At 47.4% G+C, this 19,708-nt stretch overlaps 2 protein-coding genes across 2 annotated transcripts in view; both read right to left on the reverse strand.

Moving 5' to 3' along the window:
- Nucleotides 1-5,866, reverse strand: part of LOC308582203 (uncharacterized protein) — a gene marked incomplete at its 3' end in the record, with an annotated part of 126,489 nt that extends 120,623 nt beyond the window's left edge. The window contains exon 1 of the mRNA XM_081185122.1: nucleotides 5,459-5,866. The remainder of the gene's footprint in view (nucleotides 1-5,458) is intronic.
- Nucleotides 1-19,708, reverse strand: part of LOC308580535 (uncharacterized protein) — a 36,765-nt gene that overhangs the window by 4,157 nt on the left and 12,900 nt on the right. The window contains exon 3 of the mRNA XM_081182323.1: nucleotides 449-622. Coding sequence (XP_081038449.1) covers nucleotides 449-622 — 174 coding nt within the window. The remainder of the gene's footprint in view (nucleotides 1-448; nucleotides 623-19,708) is intronic.

Consider the following 19,708-nt stretch of genomic DNA (forward strand, 5'->3'; position numbering starts at 1 on the left):
TTATTCTGCTATTTCTGATATGCAAATGGCACGCGAAGACTTAGTCTACATATCTGTATCATTTATTAGTCCTATGATCCTTGTTTTTAAAAGCAAATAAGAAGTTATTCCAAAAAGAAAAAGACAACACACAGAGGCCCCATCTGCATTCAAACTGCAAAGCAGGATCAGTGAGTTTTCTGACATTGGCAGGGCATTCAGATCACAGAAAAGGTTTTAGACATTTAGAGCTGCCAATTCATCACAGGGAGCAGGGAGGGCAGGGACCTGTGATCTATTCCTGGCTCAAATTGCCTGCAGATGACAAAGGTGCAGGAAGGCAGGCAGGTGGCGGAGCCCAAAAAGGTGCTCCCCTTCTCCATCTCCATCCACCTGCCTGCCCCCCCCACCCCAATTCCTCTCTGGCTCCATCCCTCCAGGTCCCCATCTCCCCTCCCCTGGGACTCACCAGATCTCTCGGAGGTCCCTGGCAGGGAACGTTCAGAGGTTGAGAGGAGGGATGCAGGAGACAACCTGACCAGGTCAACCGTCCATCTTCCCCCTTCCATCCTTGCTAGGTTTGCAGGATCCGTCTCTTTCATCCTTCCTGAGGAGACAAGGAGCCAGAATGAGCTGGAGGGTCCTGGGAGAGAGGAAGAAGGAAAGGGAGCCTCAGAGGCCCTGCAGGGATTCTTCTGCCCCTGGAGAAGCACAAATGGGGCGGCCCCTTCCCAACAGAAGCCCCATTTCTATACCTCTCCACTGGCTCCAATAAATCGGGTAGGCTACTTGCATGGCAATTGAAGAAAAAACAAAAAAGAGAGAGAGTAATTGAGAAATGAAAAATAATTGAAGATCCTAAAGAAATATGCAAAGAAAAATTAAATTACTTTAGGAAGTTTTACCGTGCAAAAGAAGGCGACCAAGAGGAAATGGAAAGATACTTAGCACAAAATAGACTTCTGACAATAGCAGATTGGAAAATAGAACAACTAAATGTACCAACAGCGATGATGGAGGTGCAGCAATCTCAAAAGCAAAGATAGGAAAGTCCCCAGGTACGGATGGATTATCGGCGGCATTTTATAAGAAGTTAGAAGATATATTATCAGAACCAATGAAACAGTACTGAACGGAATTTTAAAAGAAGGAAGAATACCAAAATCATGGGAAGAAGCACTTATCACACTGAGACCCAAACAAGGAGCAGATCCAACACTAATCAAAAATTATAGACCTATATCATTGTTCAATAATGATTATAAAATGTTTGCTAACATCCTAGCCAACAGGTTAAAAAAAAGTATTGAATGAAATAATATACAGAGATCAGGCTGGCTTCTTACCAGGCAGATACATGCACAATAAAATGAGAAACATAATTGATATTTTAGAATATTTAGAAGCAAGATCAGATAAAAAAGCCATTTTGATGCTGATAGACATGGCGAAGGTCTTCGACAACATCTCTTGGAGCTTCATTGTCAGGGAACTGCCATCAGTGCTGGAGGGAGAGAGCAAAAGCCAGAGGGATTCCAGAGAGCGTCCAGGGATCGGGAGAAGCAGCCCATCTTCTGGGGAAGAGAATCAGCGTAGCACCAGTGGAGAAGGGGGGCAGATGGGGGAAGCGGCGAGGCGGTCCCATGACTCCTTGCCTGGGACCAGCGGGGAGAGTAGGGGTCCTCCGTTGCCCACGCCCTCCTTGCGCAGAGAGAGTAGGAGGAGACTGGGCGTCAAAGAGCTTCTTTGCTGGAAGAAGTTTAAGAAACGCCCACTGACGGATTCTGCCAGCGATTGAGTCAGCCACGGGTGAGTGGCTGTCCGGACAGAAAAGGTTCACTCAGGCAACCCAGGCAGGTGTTTGCACCCAGCCGGGGAGATAAGCACTGGCTTACGCACGAGGAACCCCTAGAACCATTACATTCATGGAAAAAAATACAGAAAAAGCAGGACTTGGAGAAAATATTATTAGGAGTGTTGAGGCAATATATTGAAATCAGAGAGCCAAATTGATACTAAATAGTGAAATAAGAGAAGTAAAATAAGTCAGGGGGCCAGGCAAGGCTGCCCCCTTTCGCCTCCACTTTTTATTACGGTACTAGAATTCTTAGCAATGACAACAAGGAGTGACCAAGGCATAAAAGGTCTAACAAGGGGGAAGAAGTCGCACAAGATGAAGGCCTTTGCAGACAATGTAATTCTAACTACTGAAAATCTGGAGGAAAGCATACCAAAAATAATAGGGAAAATCCTTGAATTTGGAAGTGGCAGGATTTAAATTAAATAAAAATAAGACTAGTATGCTAGCAAAAAATATGTCAACACAGGAAAAAGAAGAACTAAAGAAAATATCAGGATTGGAAACAGTAAATAAAACTAAGTATTTGGGAATCTGGCTGACAAATGAAAACACCAATCTATTTAAAGACAATTATATTAAAACATGGAAAGAAATCAATTTTGAATCATATAATAAGAAAATTGATATATAGAGTATGGCAAAAACATATAGTGGTGTTAGAACCTAAAACCCCCTGGTGGATTTCACCTCAAGGAGCAATAACTGGGAAAAAGAAAAATATGGAATTTAATTGGGCCACTTTCACTGCCTTGTTGTGACGAAGGGGCTTGAATAACTCAGAGACGCTATGAGCTAAGCTGTGCAGGGCCACCCAAGATGGACAGGATATAGTGGAGAGTTTTGACCAAACGTGATCCACCTGGAGAAGGAACCGGCAAGCCACTTCAGTAGCCCTGCCAAGAAAACTCCATGGACAAAGACAACAGGCATATAAAAGTGATGACGCTGGAAGATGAGCCCCTCAGGTCAGAAGGCGTCCAACATGCTACTGGGGAAGAGCGGAGGACAAGGACAAGTAGATTCAGAGCTGAATTTTTTTTTTAATCAAAATTGGAAACAGAATTGTTAGATCCCAATACTAAGAATTTGTCAAGAATGTATAACTTGCTGTTGAAATGGAACACTCAGGATGAAATGGTGAAATCTGCCATGATTAAATGGGCACAAGATGTTGGACACAACATTATGATGGCTGATTGGGAAAAGTTATGGACCACATGTATGAAGTTTACGGCATGCAATGCCTTAAGAGAGAATATTATGAAAATGATATACAGGTGGTACATGAACCCAGTCAAGCTTGCAAAAATTTACCATTTGCCCGATAATAAATGTTGGAAATGTAAAGAAACTGAAGGTACATTTTTTCACCTTTGGTGGACGTGCCCTAGGATTAAGGCTTTCTGGGAAATGATTTATAATGAATTGAAAAAGGTATTTAAATATACCTTTGTGAAGAAACCAGAGGCCTTTCTCTTGGGCATGGTCGGCCAATTGGTGTTAAAAAAGGATAGAACTTTCTTTATGTACGCTACAACAGCAGCAAGAATACTCATTGTAAAGTATTGGAAGACGCAAGATTTACCCACTCTGGAAGAATGGCAGATGAAGGTGATTGACTGCATGGGATTGGCAGAAATGACTGGCAGAATCCGTGACCAGGGAGAAGAGTCGGCAGAAGAAGATTGGAAGAAATTTAAGGACTATTTACAGAAATACTGCAATATTAAGGAATGTTGAATGATGTTGGATTGAAATTAAGTGGTTTCTAGCTGTAATGGTATAAAAGGTTATGAAAAAATGGTTTTTTATAAGTAAAAGTTTAAGTTACAAGATATTGGATAGAAAATAAAGTGTTATTTAGCTAAAATGCTATGAGATAAGGATTTGCTGAACAAATAATTTGAACTAGAAAACAAGAAGGGGAGGTATGAGGTCAGGGAAATATGTTATTGAAAAATAAGTTGTGAACTTTATGTGTTTTTAATATTTTTCTTTTTTATTTTTTCTGCATTTTTCTCTTTGTTTGTATAAAATTGAAAACTTTAATAAATATCTTATAAAAAATGAATATTTATATGGTTTCTCCATTGTGAGGATTTTCTTATTGTCTTCATTCTTCTTCCTTTCCAATTCACCACCTACCACCTACAACCCACGGTAGTATTATTAATTAATTTTTATAATAGCCTCAGGAATAGATAAGTCTGAATTTAGTGAACAATGCAAATGAATGTTTGTGAAAGAGGAAAAAGGGAAGGGAGTTACTGCCTTTTTTGGCTGGTATTATCTAACTTATTTATGGGAACTGGAGATTCGAAAAGCCTGGCTCTTTCCAGGGATAGATGTAATTTGGCTCAGTCGTGGAATCCGCTCCATCTCCAAGCTCAGTCATTTCTTTGCTCAACCAAAAACAGAGAAATGCAGAAAGGAAAATAGAAAATTAGACAGGATGTACCTCCATGTCCTTAATATCTCTGAAGCCTACATTGAAGGAGGCCTGGGCAGCTCAGAGCAGCCTCATCCTGGTTGGAAAAGGCAGGACTGGTGGAAGAATATTCCCAGACAGAACAGGAGATGCATCTCCTATGGAGAGTTGTGGGTGTGTTAACATCTCAGATGCTGCAGGTGGCGCTATTGGGCTCCCTCAAAATAGAGGAGGTTTGTCCTTCAGAGATCTGTATGGAATTTCAAAACTGATCTTATGGTCCAGCAGGGAGCCTTACCAGAGAGGCCACGATCCCAGGATTCTCCTCCTTGACTTCCTTCTGCAGAGGAATCTGGATCTGGTCAGGATCCAGCAAAGCCCAGTCCTCCTCTGTGAAAGGAACAGCTATGTCTTCAAAGCACACTGGACCCTAAGGGGAAAAGGGAGAAGAAAGATGATATTATTCTACACGTTGCTCTGTTCTTTTCTGTAACAATTTTCTTGTGTATTTTGATGATGGGTATTAATCTTTGTGTAAGTGGCACAACTCCATAAAACAATAATATTATTATCTATATGGCACTCATCTTCAAGTAAATCTTTGCAAGCATTCCCATTTTCCAGATGGAAGGAGCTCCTCTCTCTTCATCTGGTGGGGTGGACCCTCCCCCTGCCCTCAAGCCACCTTGAAGGGGCACCAGGAGGGGGAGGGGAGGGAATGGTTGGCTGGGTGGCATCCATCTGTCTTAGGGGACCATGGAAGAGTGTGTCTTTGGGAGTGAGATCTGGGGGAGAGACATGTGTTGTTGCATCTGGGACACAGGAAGTGGTCTGGAGATGCAGAGGGGCTTTTCTTCTCCCTGTCCTCCCCCCCCCCCACGTGGGAATGTTCCCCTCTGGCTGCAGCCTCTGTTCCCAAAGGTGACTTTTCCCTCCCTCTGAAGGGGGTTTATTTCCTTGACCCAAAGCCCCCTCCCCCCCCCCAAAAGGAAGGCAGCATCTGGATCCCAAGGAACAGCAGAGCTGCTTATTCCCTGGCTTGGCAGAGAGGACAAAGGAGGACCCTCTGCTCCCCGACTTGGGGGTCTCCCCCCCCCAGGCATGATCTGAGCAGGGACCCCCATGCCCCCTCCCTGGGAGCCCCTTCTCCCCATGGCACCCTCAGGGGGGGGGGAAGAGAGGAGACTCACCCGAGTCCAGGAGGGGCTTTTGCAAAGGAGAGAGAAGAAAGCAGGAAGGGAGGGGGGAATTTAGTCATGGAAGACCTTCACTTCCTATCCTCTCTAGGACTCCAGCTCTGCTCCTCTTAACCCTTGCCAAGCCGAGTCCTCCCCTCCCTCTCCCTGCCTGCAGTTTTCCTGCTCTAGGGGCTGCCCCCCTTCCCTCCCTCTGCCCCAAGGAGCCCACATCCCACCAGACTAACTGCAAGGGAGACGGGGGGGGGTCCATGGGGGGTTACCTTGGCTCTCCCCCTCCCCCAACATCCCGAGGAAAGGCTGGGAGGGAGAAGAGGCGAAGGGCTGCCTAGTGGCGGGAGGTGCCTTGGGCTCAGAAATGGCTCCCTCCAGACACCCCCCCAAGAAACACCCTCCAGCTCGGGGGGGAGAGAGGGGGGCTTCCCAGCCGGGAGACCCCTCCCCCTCCCCAAAAGACGGGTTTTTCTGCTTCTCCCCCCAGGAAGAGAGAGGGAGGAGGAGGAAGAGTCCCGGGCGAGGAAGGAAACGCACACGCCACCCGGGGGGGGGCAGGAGGGGGGCGCATGGTGCTCGGGGGGGCGGGCCCTCCCCTCCCCTCCCCTCCCTCTGGGACTCTTCCCAGTTCAGAGCCAGAGGGAACTCCGGCCTTCCTTTCCCCGCCTCTCCTGCCAGAAACCCAGAAGCACATGGAGGCAGGAGACCCATTTCCCGCCCCAGAGCCGGGCTGGACCAATCAGAGGCCTCTCCATTGGGCAGCTGGCCAATCCCCTTTCAGATTCCCCGGGGCCTCCTCCTCCTCTCCTTCGCCCGCTTTCCTGAGGGAGTTTCCCTCATGGCTGCTCCCCCTCCCAGCTTCTCCTTCATTTCTCCTTCCTTCTCTTCCTATTCTTCTTCCTCTTCCTCTCCCCCCATTATTTGGGGCAGCTGGATTCCCCCCCCCCATGGCCAGGGAGGCCCAGGAGGAGCCCAGGGAGGCGGCAGGGCCAGGAGGAGAAGGGGTTTCCCGCCCTTTCCCGAAAGAGGAGGAGGGGAGGCCATTTTGTTTTCCCCGGAGGAGACGCCATGGCTCCCCTGTGGGCCTCGGGGGTCCCACGCTCTCGGGGTCTCTCCTCCTCCCGGAGGAGGAAGGAGGGCAGCACCTTGGGTCCTCAGCCGCCTTCCTGCCATGATGGCTTGGCCTCCGCAGGGCAGCCTCTCTCCCCGCCATGTTGGCCCCACGGAGGAGGCCAGGCAAGCGGCCTTGGGGGATCCGCCACGTTCTGCGAAGGGGGCCAGGAGGGAAAAGGCCCAAGGAGGAGGAGAAGAGAAGAACAGTAGTAGTAGTAGTAGTAGATAGGTAGCCGTGTTGGTCTGCCATAGTCAAAATAAAAAAATTCCTTCCAGTAGCACCTTAAAGACCAACTAAGTTAGTTCTTGGTATGAGCTTTCGTGTGCATGCACTTTCGCGTGTATCTGAAGAAGTGTGCATGCACACGAAGAAGTGTGCATGCACACGAAAGCTCATACCAAGAACTAACTTAGTTGGTCTTTAAGGTGCTACTGGAAGGAATTTTTTTATTTTGAGTAGTAGTAGTAGTAGTAGTAGTAGTAGTAGTAATAATAAGGGCTGTATCCCCTCTGAGGTGGAGGGTTCTCTCAGGGGAGTTTGACCCCCAGACCAGCATCCTTGGTCACCCCAAGAGTCAGCGCTAGGAGAAGGGCTCCACCAGCAGACCATGGGGAAAAGGGTCTCAGGAGGCAGTGGGGGGACTCTAGGGAACTGGCTGAACTGGGGTCCTCCCAGTCCAGCCCAGACAAGAAAGAGAGGGATCTCTCAGAAGAGGAAGCCATTGCGGAGAAGAACCGGACTTGGCTGTTCTCTGCTGAGGGTCTCCTGCCTTTCTTCCAAGGCTTCCCGGGGTGCCATGGCCAGAGGAAGAGGCAGGCCCCCACCCCAAATCCCCTGCAGGGCCCTGGGGAGCAAGCAGAGCCTGCCTCAGTTTCCTTCCCCAAGGCCTTGGAGGAACCTTGGGGTGCAGAAGGAGGAACCCCAAATGGAGCTCAGACTCCTGGCAAGTAGGGAAAGGAACATGAAAAGGCGCTTTCCAGATGAGTCTCAATACAACACGATAACCTTTATGGTCATTGTCCCATACAGAACAACGAAATTGAAAAAATCGAGGACCATCTAAGAAATGATACTAGACAAATGTGGCAGGGAGTTCAACATCTGACTGGTTATAAATCGAGAAATACATCAGTGGTAGAGAGTATGGCTTCCTTGGTGGGAGAGTTGAAGACCTTCTTTGCCCGATTTGAGGTGACACCAACAGGGATGGCAGAGCTATTGGCCTCACTACCTACAGGAAATGCTGCCAGGGTGGAAGAGGGAGAAGCGAGGTGAATATGAAAGGAGGCAAACACGAGGAAGGTTATGGGCCCGGATGGGGGGGCTGGCAGGGTGCTAAGAGATTGTTCGGACCAATGGGTCAGGATGGGTTCCCACATCTCTGCGGATCTTATGAACTCCGGAAACGGTGAACAATGCAAGCTATGATCTCGTTTGAGGAAAGGGAATTAAGATGCCTGCTTCCCCATCCCCAGTGGATTAAAAAGTCCAAAGATTAGTAAAAGAAGAAAGAAGAGGAAGCAGGATTGGATGAACATTATAAGAGACCAGATTTTTCCATTGTGACTTGGCTGAGATTTGTTGGGACAGTTTTTAAAAGGCTTTATAGAAACTGGACCAAGAAGCTGGAGAAATACTAATTTGGATTATTAGACGATCATTATAAGAGTCATATTGCACTGTCTGAGTTGGTTAAGATTTGAAAGCTGGGCTAGGGAGGGAGATGAAGGGGAAGTGTCATCTTGGTGAAGAGGAGAAGAAGAGGAGTTTGGATTTGATATCCCTCCCGCTTTATCACTACCCGAAGGAGTCTCAAAGCGGCTAACATTCTCCTTTCCCTTCCGCCCCCACAACAAACACTCTGTGAGGTGAGTGGGGCTGAGGGACTTCAGAGAAGTATGACTGGCCCAAGGTCACCCAGCAGCTGCATGTGGAGGAGCGGAGACGCAAACCCGGTTCCCCAGATTACGAATCTACCGCTCTTAACCACTACACCAGTGTTTCCCAACCTTTTTTGGGCAAAGGCACACTTGTTTCATGAAAAAAATCTCGAGGCACACCACCATGCCAGATGGGGAAAGGTCACTTTTTACTTATGTAAAAAAATAATAATAGTAACAGCATAGAAGGTAATGGTTAGGCTAGCATCCCTCTTCCAAATATGCTAGGTTTTTATTTGCAGGGACTGTTCTACATGGGAAAGCATTCAGCACTGTCATTCTCCCATCTGCCATCTGAATTGGTACTATTCTGGGTCAACTTACTCTGCTGCATGTGTAGATGAAAATGGCACCAAGTGTGGGGGGTTTTGGCCCTCTCTGAAGTGCTTCTCTGCAAGATATGGTAGGGTGTGTTACACAAGTAAACACTTGGAGGGTATGATAAAGAGAGCATTCCAAGAGTGACTTGGGATGCTATGAAGATGCTGCAAAAGTGGGCATGTGATTATTGCACGCCTTAAGCTAATGCTAAATACCCAAGAGTGTACAACTGGACTGCTGAATCCTAACTGGGTGTACTGAAAAGATGCTGGATGAGACCTGCAAAAGCAGCGTTATTAAAAGCAGCTTTCCCTTTGAACATCTCTTTGTTCAAAGTGCATCTGAAAGCCTAATGACCCACTGGTTCCTTAGCAGTGAGCTTTAATGCAAGGATTTTGATGTTAATCCATGGATCAGATGCGTGTGTGTGGATAATCGCATTGTTGGACAGTCCTTTCTGCCTGTTGGCCGTTAGCCAACGACCCCCTCCTCCGCCTGAATGAAATGTGCCCCGTGGGAGCATTGGGACATCAGAACCACGAGTTATAGTTATAGGCACGTCCCAGGGCGAAGCAGGTTTGGAGGGAGGGGGGTGCCTAAGAAACCATCGACGGGGTTGACGAGGCGGCGTTCAGACGGGGCTGCAAACAGCAGCTGTGTAGCCTGGCCATAGGAAAGGCGAGCAGCTCCTTTTATTTCCTCCCTCGCAGCTGATTCCCCTCTCTCCCGCCACCAGATTGTGAAAAGGCTCGGAATTCAGCCTGAGGAAAACCCCAAGTCCCCACATTTCTAGTTTCCCGCGCCCTTTAAAGGGCGATACGAGCCCCACGGCAGGCAGGCAGGCAGAGCTGGGAAGGGGGTTTCCAGGGGACACGGCAGCTCCTCGAAAGGCTTCTCTCAGCTGCGCTCAATCCTCCTCGGAGAGGATTTCCCCTCCGGTCCCATGCGTTCGTTTGGGGCATCGCTCCGGCTGCTCCTTCTCCCGCCGCGCAGGAGCGATGCCTCTCTCTGGCTCTCCCTCCGCGCAGGCTGAGGGAGGGAGGGAGGTGCGCGTGTGACCCGTCTCTGCTGGGAGACCAAACCCAGCGAGGCAGAGTCGCGCCCAGGCAGTGCTGCCGGCTGCGAGGAGGAGCGCCAGGCAGCAGCAGGAGGCGCGGCCTCTCCTCGCCGCCGCCGCCCCGCCTCTCGCCGCCCGACTCGCCCGCCTCCCTCCAGGCAACATCTCGCGGCACACGAGGCAACGTCTCACGGCACACTCGTGTGCCGCGGAACACCGGTTGGGAAACACTGCACTACACCACTGTATGCTAAATACAGCTGGGTTTATTCTGGAGTGCAAATTATGAATTATTGTTGCTACAGATGATTTTCAGATGGAGATGGGAGTTTTCTTTTTGGTGCCTGCCCTGTGGAACACCCTCCCAGCAGATGTCAAAGGAAAAAACAACTACCAGACTTTAAGAAGACATCTGAAGGCAGCCCTGTTTAGGGAAGCTTTTAGGCCCGGTCTTATTCAACATCTTTATCAATGACTTGGATGATGGACTCAAGGGCATCCTGATCAAATTTGCAGATGACACCAAACTGGGAGGGGTGGCTAACACCCCAGAGGACAGGATCACATTTCAAAACGACCTTGACAGATTAGAAAACTGGGCCAAAACAAACAAGATGAATTTTAACAGGGAGAAATGTAAAGTATTGCACTTGGGCAAAAAAAATGAGAGGCACAAATACAAGATGGGGGACACCTGGCTTGAGAGCAGTACATGTGAATCATAGAATCATAGAGTTGGAAGAGACCACAAGGGCCATCGAGTCCAACCCCCTGCCAAGCAGGAAACACCATCAGAGCACTCCTGACATATGGTTGTCAAGCCTCTGCTTAAAGACCTCCAAAGAAGGAGACTCCACCACACTCCTTGGCAGCAAATTCCACTGTCAAACAGCTCTTACTGTCAGGAAGTTCTTCCTAATGTTTAGGTGGAATCTTCTTTCTTGTAGTTTTCTCCCTCCTCTAGTGAAAAGGATCTAGGAGTCTTGGTTGACCATAAACTTGACATGAGCCAACAGTGTGACGCGGCAGCTAAAAAAGCCAATGCAATTCTGGGCTGCATCAATAGGAGTATAGCATCTAGATCAAGGGAAGTAATAGTGCCACTGTATTCTGCTCTGGCCAGACCTCACCTGGAGTACTGTGTCCAGTTCTGGGCACCACAGTTCAAGAAGGACACTGACAAACTGGAACGTGTCCAGAGGAGGGCAACCAAAATGGTCAAAGGCCTGGAAACGATGCCTTATGAGGAACGGCTAAGGGAGCTGGGCATGTTTAGCCTGGAGAAGAGGAGGTTAAGGGGTGATATGCTAGCCATGTTCAAATATATCAAAGGATGTCACATAGAGGAGGGAGAAAGGTTGTTTTCTGCTGCTCCAGAGAAGCGGACACGGAGCAATGGATCCAAACTACAAGAAAGAAGATTCCACCTAAACATTAGGAAGAACTTCCTGACAGTAAGAGCTGTTCGACAGTGGAATTTGCTGCCCAGGAGTGTGGTGGAGTCTCCTCCTTTGGAGGTCTTTAAGCAGAGGCTTGACAACCATCTGTCAGGAGTGCTCTGATGGTGTTTCCTGCTTGGCAGGGGGTTGGACTCGATGGCCCTTGTGGTCTCTTCCAACTCTATGATTCTATTCTAATATTTGATGCATTACTGTGTATTAATATTTTGTTGGAAGCTGCCCAGAGTGACTGGGGAAATCCAGCCAGAGGGGAAGGGTTATGAAGATAAGATGGCGTCCAGTACGCTTCTTGCTGCGTCACTGTCCATGCCGATAGAAAACATGAGCCCCCTCGGCTCTCTTACTTAGCAGAGTCCTTGCAGCGGCAGGAAAACTGTTGCCTTGTGTGGGTAATAAATCAGACTGAATGCAGGCTTTCTTTCTAATCTCCTATAGTCTTTAATGCGTAGAAAAACATCATAAATCAGCCCGGCGAAATGGCTGGCATCTTCTTGCCTCTCAGTCAAAAACGAAAGAGCTTCACACACAAAGAAAGTTTCCCGTATGTGAACATAACCACGCCTCAGAATGTGAGATGTCACTCAGAACTGTTTAACCCTGTAAGTTCTGATTCTCCTCACACACCCTCTCATCTCGCATCCTGAGGGAAACTGTGAGTATAACTCTCCCCAAACACAACCCTTCACAGAGTTGGACTCCATGGGCGTTCTGACCTCTGCACAGTCAGACACCTGGAACTTCTTACCAAGCTCTTTGCCAAAACCTTGCATCTGTCTATCTGTCTGTGCACAGCTCTCGGCCTGCTTGCCCTCTGGCAGCTTTGCGGTCGAGCACACATCTAAAGACCTCATTGAGTTCAACTCCTTTCCCATTGCCTCTTGCCCCTTCCTGGCTTCTGTCTCAGGCAACTGTTGAACCTCCTCAAAACTCTCAGGTTCGCACTGTGCGAAACCAACCCACACGCTGGTGACCTGAAATCTCTCAGGTGGTACCCCCTTTGTGGTGTGTGCGGAACGTCTGAGCACTGTCTCAGGTGCCCCCTCTGACCCACTGGGGTCAGCAGGTGTGTCACTGATACCAGAAGACTCCCCCTCTGACTTACTGCATCTTCGGGCCTCCTGCACTTTGCTAACGGGAGACGAAGGCTCACTCTTGGGCTCTCTTTTAACAACCTGTGGAGATGCCCCTCCCTGTTCTTGACCCTGGTCCTCATCAACAGGTTTAGCTTCTGACTCTCTCTCGTCCTCAGAATCAGACAGACATTCTGAGAGAACGTCAGGATTCGCAAGGATCCTTGACCAACCATTCTGCTCACAGAACTCAGCATTTCTGCTGATTAGAAGCCTGGACTGATCACCTTCTGGATAGGCAAACCTCCACCCTTTTGTCGCAGGCTCGTACCCACAAAAGATCATTTTCCAGGACCTCAGGTCACCTTTCTTTCGTTGAGCCTTTGGCACAAGCACCCAAGCTTCGCAACCGAACACACGGAAGAAATGCACCTTCAGTTTCTTCCGGTGCAGCAAGAAATACGGTGTGTCACCTACAACAGAGTTATAGGACCTGTTCATCGTGAAGTTGGCTGTCCTCCAGGCTTCAGCCCAAAAGCTCTGAGGCAGAGCGTCAGCTGTTTCAGCCAGTGCCTTGCTCCTGCGCTTCGCCACGCCACTCTCCTGAGGAGAAGCAGCACCCGTCAACCTGTGACGTATTCCCTTCTGGCGGAAGAAACTCTGCAGAGCAGACCCAGAGAACTCTGCGCCTCGGTCACTCTGAAAACTCTGCACCTTGGTGGAAAACTGTAGTTCCACCGCCGCAACCCAGTCTTTGATCAGTTGCGCTGCCTCGCTTTGCTTTCAGTGAGAAGAACCACCCGTTCTGGGTAAAATCATCTGTCAGCGTAAGCACCAACCTGGCCCCGCCCAGACTCGGCCTTGGCATGGGACCACTAAGGTCTGTGTGCACAAGCTCAAAAGGCTTTGTGGTTACCCTCTCCGATCTGGGATAACTGCACCTTTGTACCTTTGCCCTTCTGCATGCCCTGCAATCTAGGAATTTATCACATGCTTTCATCTTGCAACCTACAGTGCATTCAGGCAACTTCTGGATATCTTTCCAACAGCCATGCGACATTCTTCTGTGCCACAAATGAGCACATGAATCATGAGTGGGAACGTTAACACGCTTAGCCTGTGCTGTCTCAGCGTCCCTCTTACCCTCCAGAGGTGTCTCCAGAACAAAGGTTGTTCTGACATGCAACACTGACCAGTTGTCTCCCACCCCTGGAAATAGAACAGACATCATTTTCAAAGCAAACCTTATACCCCTCCTGTAAAAGAGAAGATACATATAAAAGACAACATGTCATTCCAGGCACAACGTAGACCTCCAGCTCCGCCTGTAAAAAAGAAACAAACAAATTGCCAACAGTGGTTAAATGTCTCTGTGAGCCATCAGCAAAAACGACTGTTTTTCCAGTTGAAACAGCCCTGCAGTTCCACATTTCACCACCAGAAGGCGCTGGCATCAGATGATGGCTGGCTCCTGAGTCGATGACCCAACGTAGCATGCTGCCCTCACTGGAGTTGTCCCGTAGCGTTGCCATGGAGGCAGCTGCAAGCTGATAAGAACCGTCACTCCCTGTGTCACGTCCTCCCTTTGCATTCCCATGCTGACCTCCTCTCCTGGACTGGCTGCCATGGAAACCTGGCTGACTGCCATGGGAAGCGACCTTGGAGACATCCAGCCCAGCCTCTCTGGCTCTCCGCAGACAGGATTGACGCAGATGGTCAACAGACCCACAGATAAAACAGCGTCAAGTGGAAAAAGCCTGAACTGTGCCCTCTGCTGGACTGGCCCCCCCTCTGCACCCGGCAGGGCTCTCTGTGCCAACACGGCCTTCTCTGAGTCGGCGTTCCTGTTCGTCACACAAGCTACCAGTCACATACTGAAGCGTAAGATCGGCTGGATTCATCGATTCCAAAGTTAGACACAAATTGTCATAACTTTTGTCCAAAGAGCTGAGCAAAATATAAACTTTCAGTTCCTCAGAAAAGTTGACTTGCAACAGTCTCAGCTGGTTGAAAACAGAAAGCATCTCAGTTACATGCTGTCTGATGCTATCACCAGGACGCAGCTTCATCTCAAACAAGCGTCTGGTAGTGTGGATTTTTGCCCCAGCTGTGGTCCTGTGGTGCACTCTCTCTAGTGCCTGGTAGGCCTCATGAGCAGTCTCAAGCCCCTCTACCAAAGGAAGCTATGAGCCCTCCAAACTGAGCACTATAGCTCCCAGGGCTTTCTGATTCCTCCTCTGCGAAGCATGGGCAGCTGAAGCACCGGCTGCAGCTTGCTGTGGAGGCCCTTGGACCGCCTCCCACAGACCCTTGGCTACCAGCCAGGCCTTCAGATTCCTGGACCACTCCTCCCAATTTCTGCCATTTTTTCAAAAGGGACGGAATATGACTCCTGGCCGTCTGCCATCTTCTCCCCCGGGGCTCAGCGTACTCACGTAGCAGCAGCTCCCTGGCACCCGGTCCTGAAGATGAGATCCTCCCCAGCGAGCTTCTCTGCTTCAAAACATTAGGCAAAAGCTCCAACTGGCTCCAGCTCAGCTGGCTTCCCATAACCTATGAAGATAAGATGGCGTCCAGTACGCTTCTTGCTGCATCACTGTCCATGCCGATAGAAAACATGAGCCCCCTCGGCTCTCTTACTTAGCAGAGTCCTTGCAGCGGCAGGAAAACTGTTGCCTTGTGTGGGTAATAAATCAGACCGAATGCAGGCTTTCTTTCTGATCTCCAACAGTCTTTAATGAGTAGAAAAACATCATAAATCAGCCCGGCGAAATGGCTGGCATCTTCTTGCCTCTCAGTCAAAAACGAAAGAGCTTCACACAAAGAAAGTTTCCCGTATGTGAACATAACCACGCCTCAGAATGTGAGATGTCACTCAGAACTGTTTAACCCTGTAAGTTCTGATTCTCCTTACAAGGGTATCAATAAATCACCATCATCATTTTTTTGTATTTTTTATATTTTTAATATTTTCTATTAAGATTCCTTTATTTTGAATTTAGGAGGACACACATAGGAAGAGGAGAGTTGGAGGTGCGAGGGACCTGCAAGGAACGCAGGGAAGGAAGGATCTCTCAGGGTGGGATATGGGGAGAAGAGGGGGTAACGCAGGGGAGAAGTGGGGGAGCCTGCCTTTCTATGGGTTGATGAATGATATGATATATATGATACAAATGTCATAAACAGTATTTTTAGTTTATATCCCCCCCTTTCTCTTTTCTATACAATTGTATTTTGTAAGGATTGTTTAATATTTTTTGTTTTATTTCTCTTTTTTGGTTTCCCCTCAGTATGAATTCTTTGATGGCGAGTGAGATGGGAGCTATGAGTGAAGCTCTTTCCACCTTCCATGCACTGATAGGGTTTCTCCCCTGTATGAGTTCTTTGATGCAAAGTGAGGTTTCTCCCATCCCAGAAGTTCTTCCCGCATTCGAAGCACTGATAGGGTTTCTCCCCAGTATGAATTCTTTGATGGGAAGTGAGATGTGCGCTTTGATTAAAGCACTTTCCACATTCCAAGCACTGATAGGGTTTTTCTCCTCTATGAATTCTTTGATGGGAAGTGAGATGTGCGCTTTGATTAAAACTCTTTCCACATTCCAAGCACTGATAAGGTTTCTCCCCAGTATGAATTCTGTGATGGGAAGTGAGACTATCCTTCCGATTGAAGCTCTTTCCACATTCCAAGCACTGATAGGGTTTTTCTCCTGTATGAATTCTTTGATGGGAAGTGAGATTCACCTTCTGACTGAAGCTCTTTCCACATTCCAAGCACTGATAGGGTTTCTCCCCTTTATGAGTTCTTTGATGCAAAGTGAGCTTGGCCCCTTCCCTGAAGCTCTTCCCGCATTCGAAGCACTCATAGGGTTTTTCTCCTGTATGCGTTCTTTGATGGGAAGTGAGACTGTTCCTCTGACTGAAGCTCTTCCCACATTCGAAGCACTCATAGGGTTTTTCTCCTGTATGAATTCTGTGATGGGAAGTGAGATGTGCGCTTTGATTAAAGCTCTTTCCACATTCCAAGCACTGATAGGGTTTCTCTCCTGTATGAATTCTTTGATGGGAAGTGAGATTCACCTTCTGACTGAAGCTCTTTCCACATTCCAAGCACTGATAGGGTTTCTCCCCTTTATGAGTTCTTTGATGCAAAGTGAGCTTGGCCCCCTCCCTGAAGCTCTTCCCGCATTCGAAGCACTGATAGGGTTTTTCTCCGGTATGAGTTCTTTGATGGGAAGTGAGATTGTGCCTGAGACTGAAGCTCTTTCCACATTCCAGACAATGATAGGGTTTCTCCCCGGTATGAATTCTTTGATGGGAAGTGAGATGTGCGCTTTGATTAAAGCTCTTCCCACATTCGAAGCACTGATAGGGTTTCCCCCTGTATGAATTCTGCGATGGGAAGTGAGATAGTGCCTGAGACTGAAGCTCTTCCCGCATTCCAAGCACTGGTAGGGTTTTTCTCCTGTATGCGTTCTTTGATGGGAAGTGAGATTTTGCCTGAGACTGAAGCTCTTCCCACATTCCAAGCACTGATAGGGTTTCTCCCCTGTATGAATTCTGCGATGGGAAGTGAGATGGTGCCTGAGACTGAAGCTCTTCCCACATTCCAAGCACTGATAGGGTTTCTCCCCTGTATGAATTCTTTGATGGGAAGTGAGATCACCACTCAGACGAAAGCTCTTTCCACATTCGAAGCACTGATAGGGTTTCTCCCCTGTATGAATTCTTTGATGGGAAGTGAGCCTGGCGCTTTGACTGAAGCGTTTCCCACATTTGAAGCACTGATAGGGTTTCTCCCCTGTATGAATTCTGCGATGGGAAGTGAGATGGTGCCTGAGACTGAAGCTCTTCCCACATTCCAAGCACTGATAGGGTTTCTCCCCTGTATGAATTCTTTGATGGGAAGTGAGATCACCACTCTGACGAAAGCTCTTTCCACATTCGAAGCACTGATAGGGTTTCTCCCTGCTCTGTGTTCTTTCGTGTGAAGCGAGGCTATTCCTTCGAATGAAGCTCTTTCTTTGACGGGAGGTGGAATGGGAGCTTTGACGGATGTTCTCTCCACACTCTGAATGTTTATTTGACTTCTCCGCTATGTGGATTCTGTTGTGCTCCCCCTTGTTCTTCCCTTCCAGTTCATCTCCATCTGCAATGAAGAGAGAAGCGAATTAGAGCCTCAGGAAGAAATGGAGCTCCAGATCATTGAACCAAGTCAATTAATGCTTGTGATAGAGGAAGAACTAAAAATAGCTAGATGTGGGGCCTCTCTATAGTTTTCACTGTCTTTGTTGGCCGGTATTTACTGACATACTGCTTGGCTTTTATCTAGAATGGATTTTGTTCTTGCTCAATCCTGGAATCCACTCCATCTCCAAGGTCAGTCATCTCTTTGGTCAATCAAATGCAAACAGAAGCAAAAACAACACGCCTGACAGAATTTACATCAACTTCCCTTTTTTTCTTGCAAGTAAATTTTTATTCAGAATTTGTAAAAGAAAAAAGAAAAAAGGACAAACAAATACAAAAATAAACATTTTAACATAAATTATTCATCCTAATTTCGTGCTATACAAAAAGTAAGCGTACAATCATACAAAAAAATAATATAAACATTAGGCTCTACTTAGCCTTTGACTTCCCTTCACCCTTTTGGTAAGTATCAAATAAATCCCGGGTTGCGTAATTAGTTTATTAAAGTTTATAATTATTAGCTGATAAAGTTTTTCTAATACCGCCAGTTCCTCCTATATATCCGTTCCAATATATTTCCAAAATTTACTCCAATTTTTTTGAAATTTCTGGTCATCTTGGTCTCGTATTCTGCCTGTTAATCTATCTAGCTCGGCATAGTTAATCATTTTGACCTGCCAGTCACTTACGTTAGGTATAGTTTCTGTTTTCCAGTTTTGTGCCAGCATAATTCTTGCGGCTGTGGTGGCATAGAGAAATATTTTTTTATCTTCATTTTTTATTTCCTTACCCATAATTCCCAGCAAAAAGGCCTCAGGTCTTTTGGGGAAAGTATATTTAAAAACTTTTTTAAGTTCATTGTAAATTGCTTCCCAAAAAACCTTCACCTTGTTGCATTGCCACCACATGTGGTAGAGGTCTCCCTCCACTTCACCACATTTCCAGCATGTCTTATTTTCTGATCTATAGATTTTAGCCAATTTTGCCAGCGTAAGATACCATCTATAGAGCATTTTCCAAACATTTTCTCTGGCTGGTATTTACTGGCATATTGCTTGGCTTTTATCTGGAATGGATTTTGTTCTGGCTCAACCCTGGAATTCACTCCATCTCCAAGGTCAGTCATGTCTTTGGTCAATCAAATGCAAACAGAAGCAAAAACAACAAGCCTGACAGAATTTACATCAACTTCCCTAAAAACTCTGAAGCCGGCATTTAAGAAGGCCTGGGTGGTTCAGAGAAGCCTGGTCACTGTTTTAAAAGGCATGACTAGACGCAGAACATTCACAGAGGAAACAGTTGATATCCCTCCATTCTGGGTTCACTGTCTGGATGTTAGAATGCCAGACGCTGTTGGTCTCCAGCCAAAGAGTTGAAGTTCATCACATACAGGTATGTATGGAACATCTACACCTTGTCTGTGAAACAAACAGCAACATGTTCACCTGAACACTCCCCATCAGCTGTTGCCTCAATCTAGTTGGTCTAAATTTAAATTTATACGTAAATCACTTTCTTCACTTTGAACCCCCCACCCATGTCCATGAGACCAACTCTGTATTTTTTCATTACCAACAGAAGAGGAAAAGTGACTATAACTCAGTTCAAACCAATTCATGAACCCAGAACTCATACACCGACCACTAATGATGAACCATATGTTACTAGATATTCCTGCAAATTTATTCTGCTATTTTTGATATGCAAATGGCATGCGAAGACTTAGTCTTCATATTTGTATCATTTATTAGTCCTATGATCCTTGTTTTTAAAAGCAAATAAGAAGTTATTCCAAAAAGAAAAAGACAACACACAGAGGCCCCATCTCCATTCAAACTGCAAAGCAGGATCAGTGAGTTGGCTGACATTGGCAGGGCATTCAGATCACAGAACTGGTTTTAGACATTTAGATAGACCTGCCAATTCATCGCGTCGGGCAGGGAGCTGTGATCTATTCCTGGCTCAAATTGCCTGCAGATGACAAAGGCGCAGGAAGGCAGGCAGGTGGAGGAGCCCGAAAAGGTGCTCCCCTTCTCCATCTCCATCCACCTGTCTGCCTCCCCCCACACTCCAATTCCTCTCTGGCTCCATCCATCTA

Source organism: Podarcis bocagei (genome assembly GCF_964188305.1).
Source record: "Podarcis bocagei genome assembly, chromosome: 2".
NCBI lineage: Eukaryota > Metazoa > Chordata > Lepidosauria > Squamata > Lacertidae > Podarcis > Podarcis bocagei.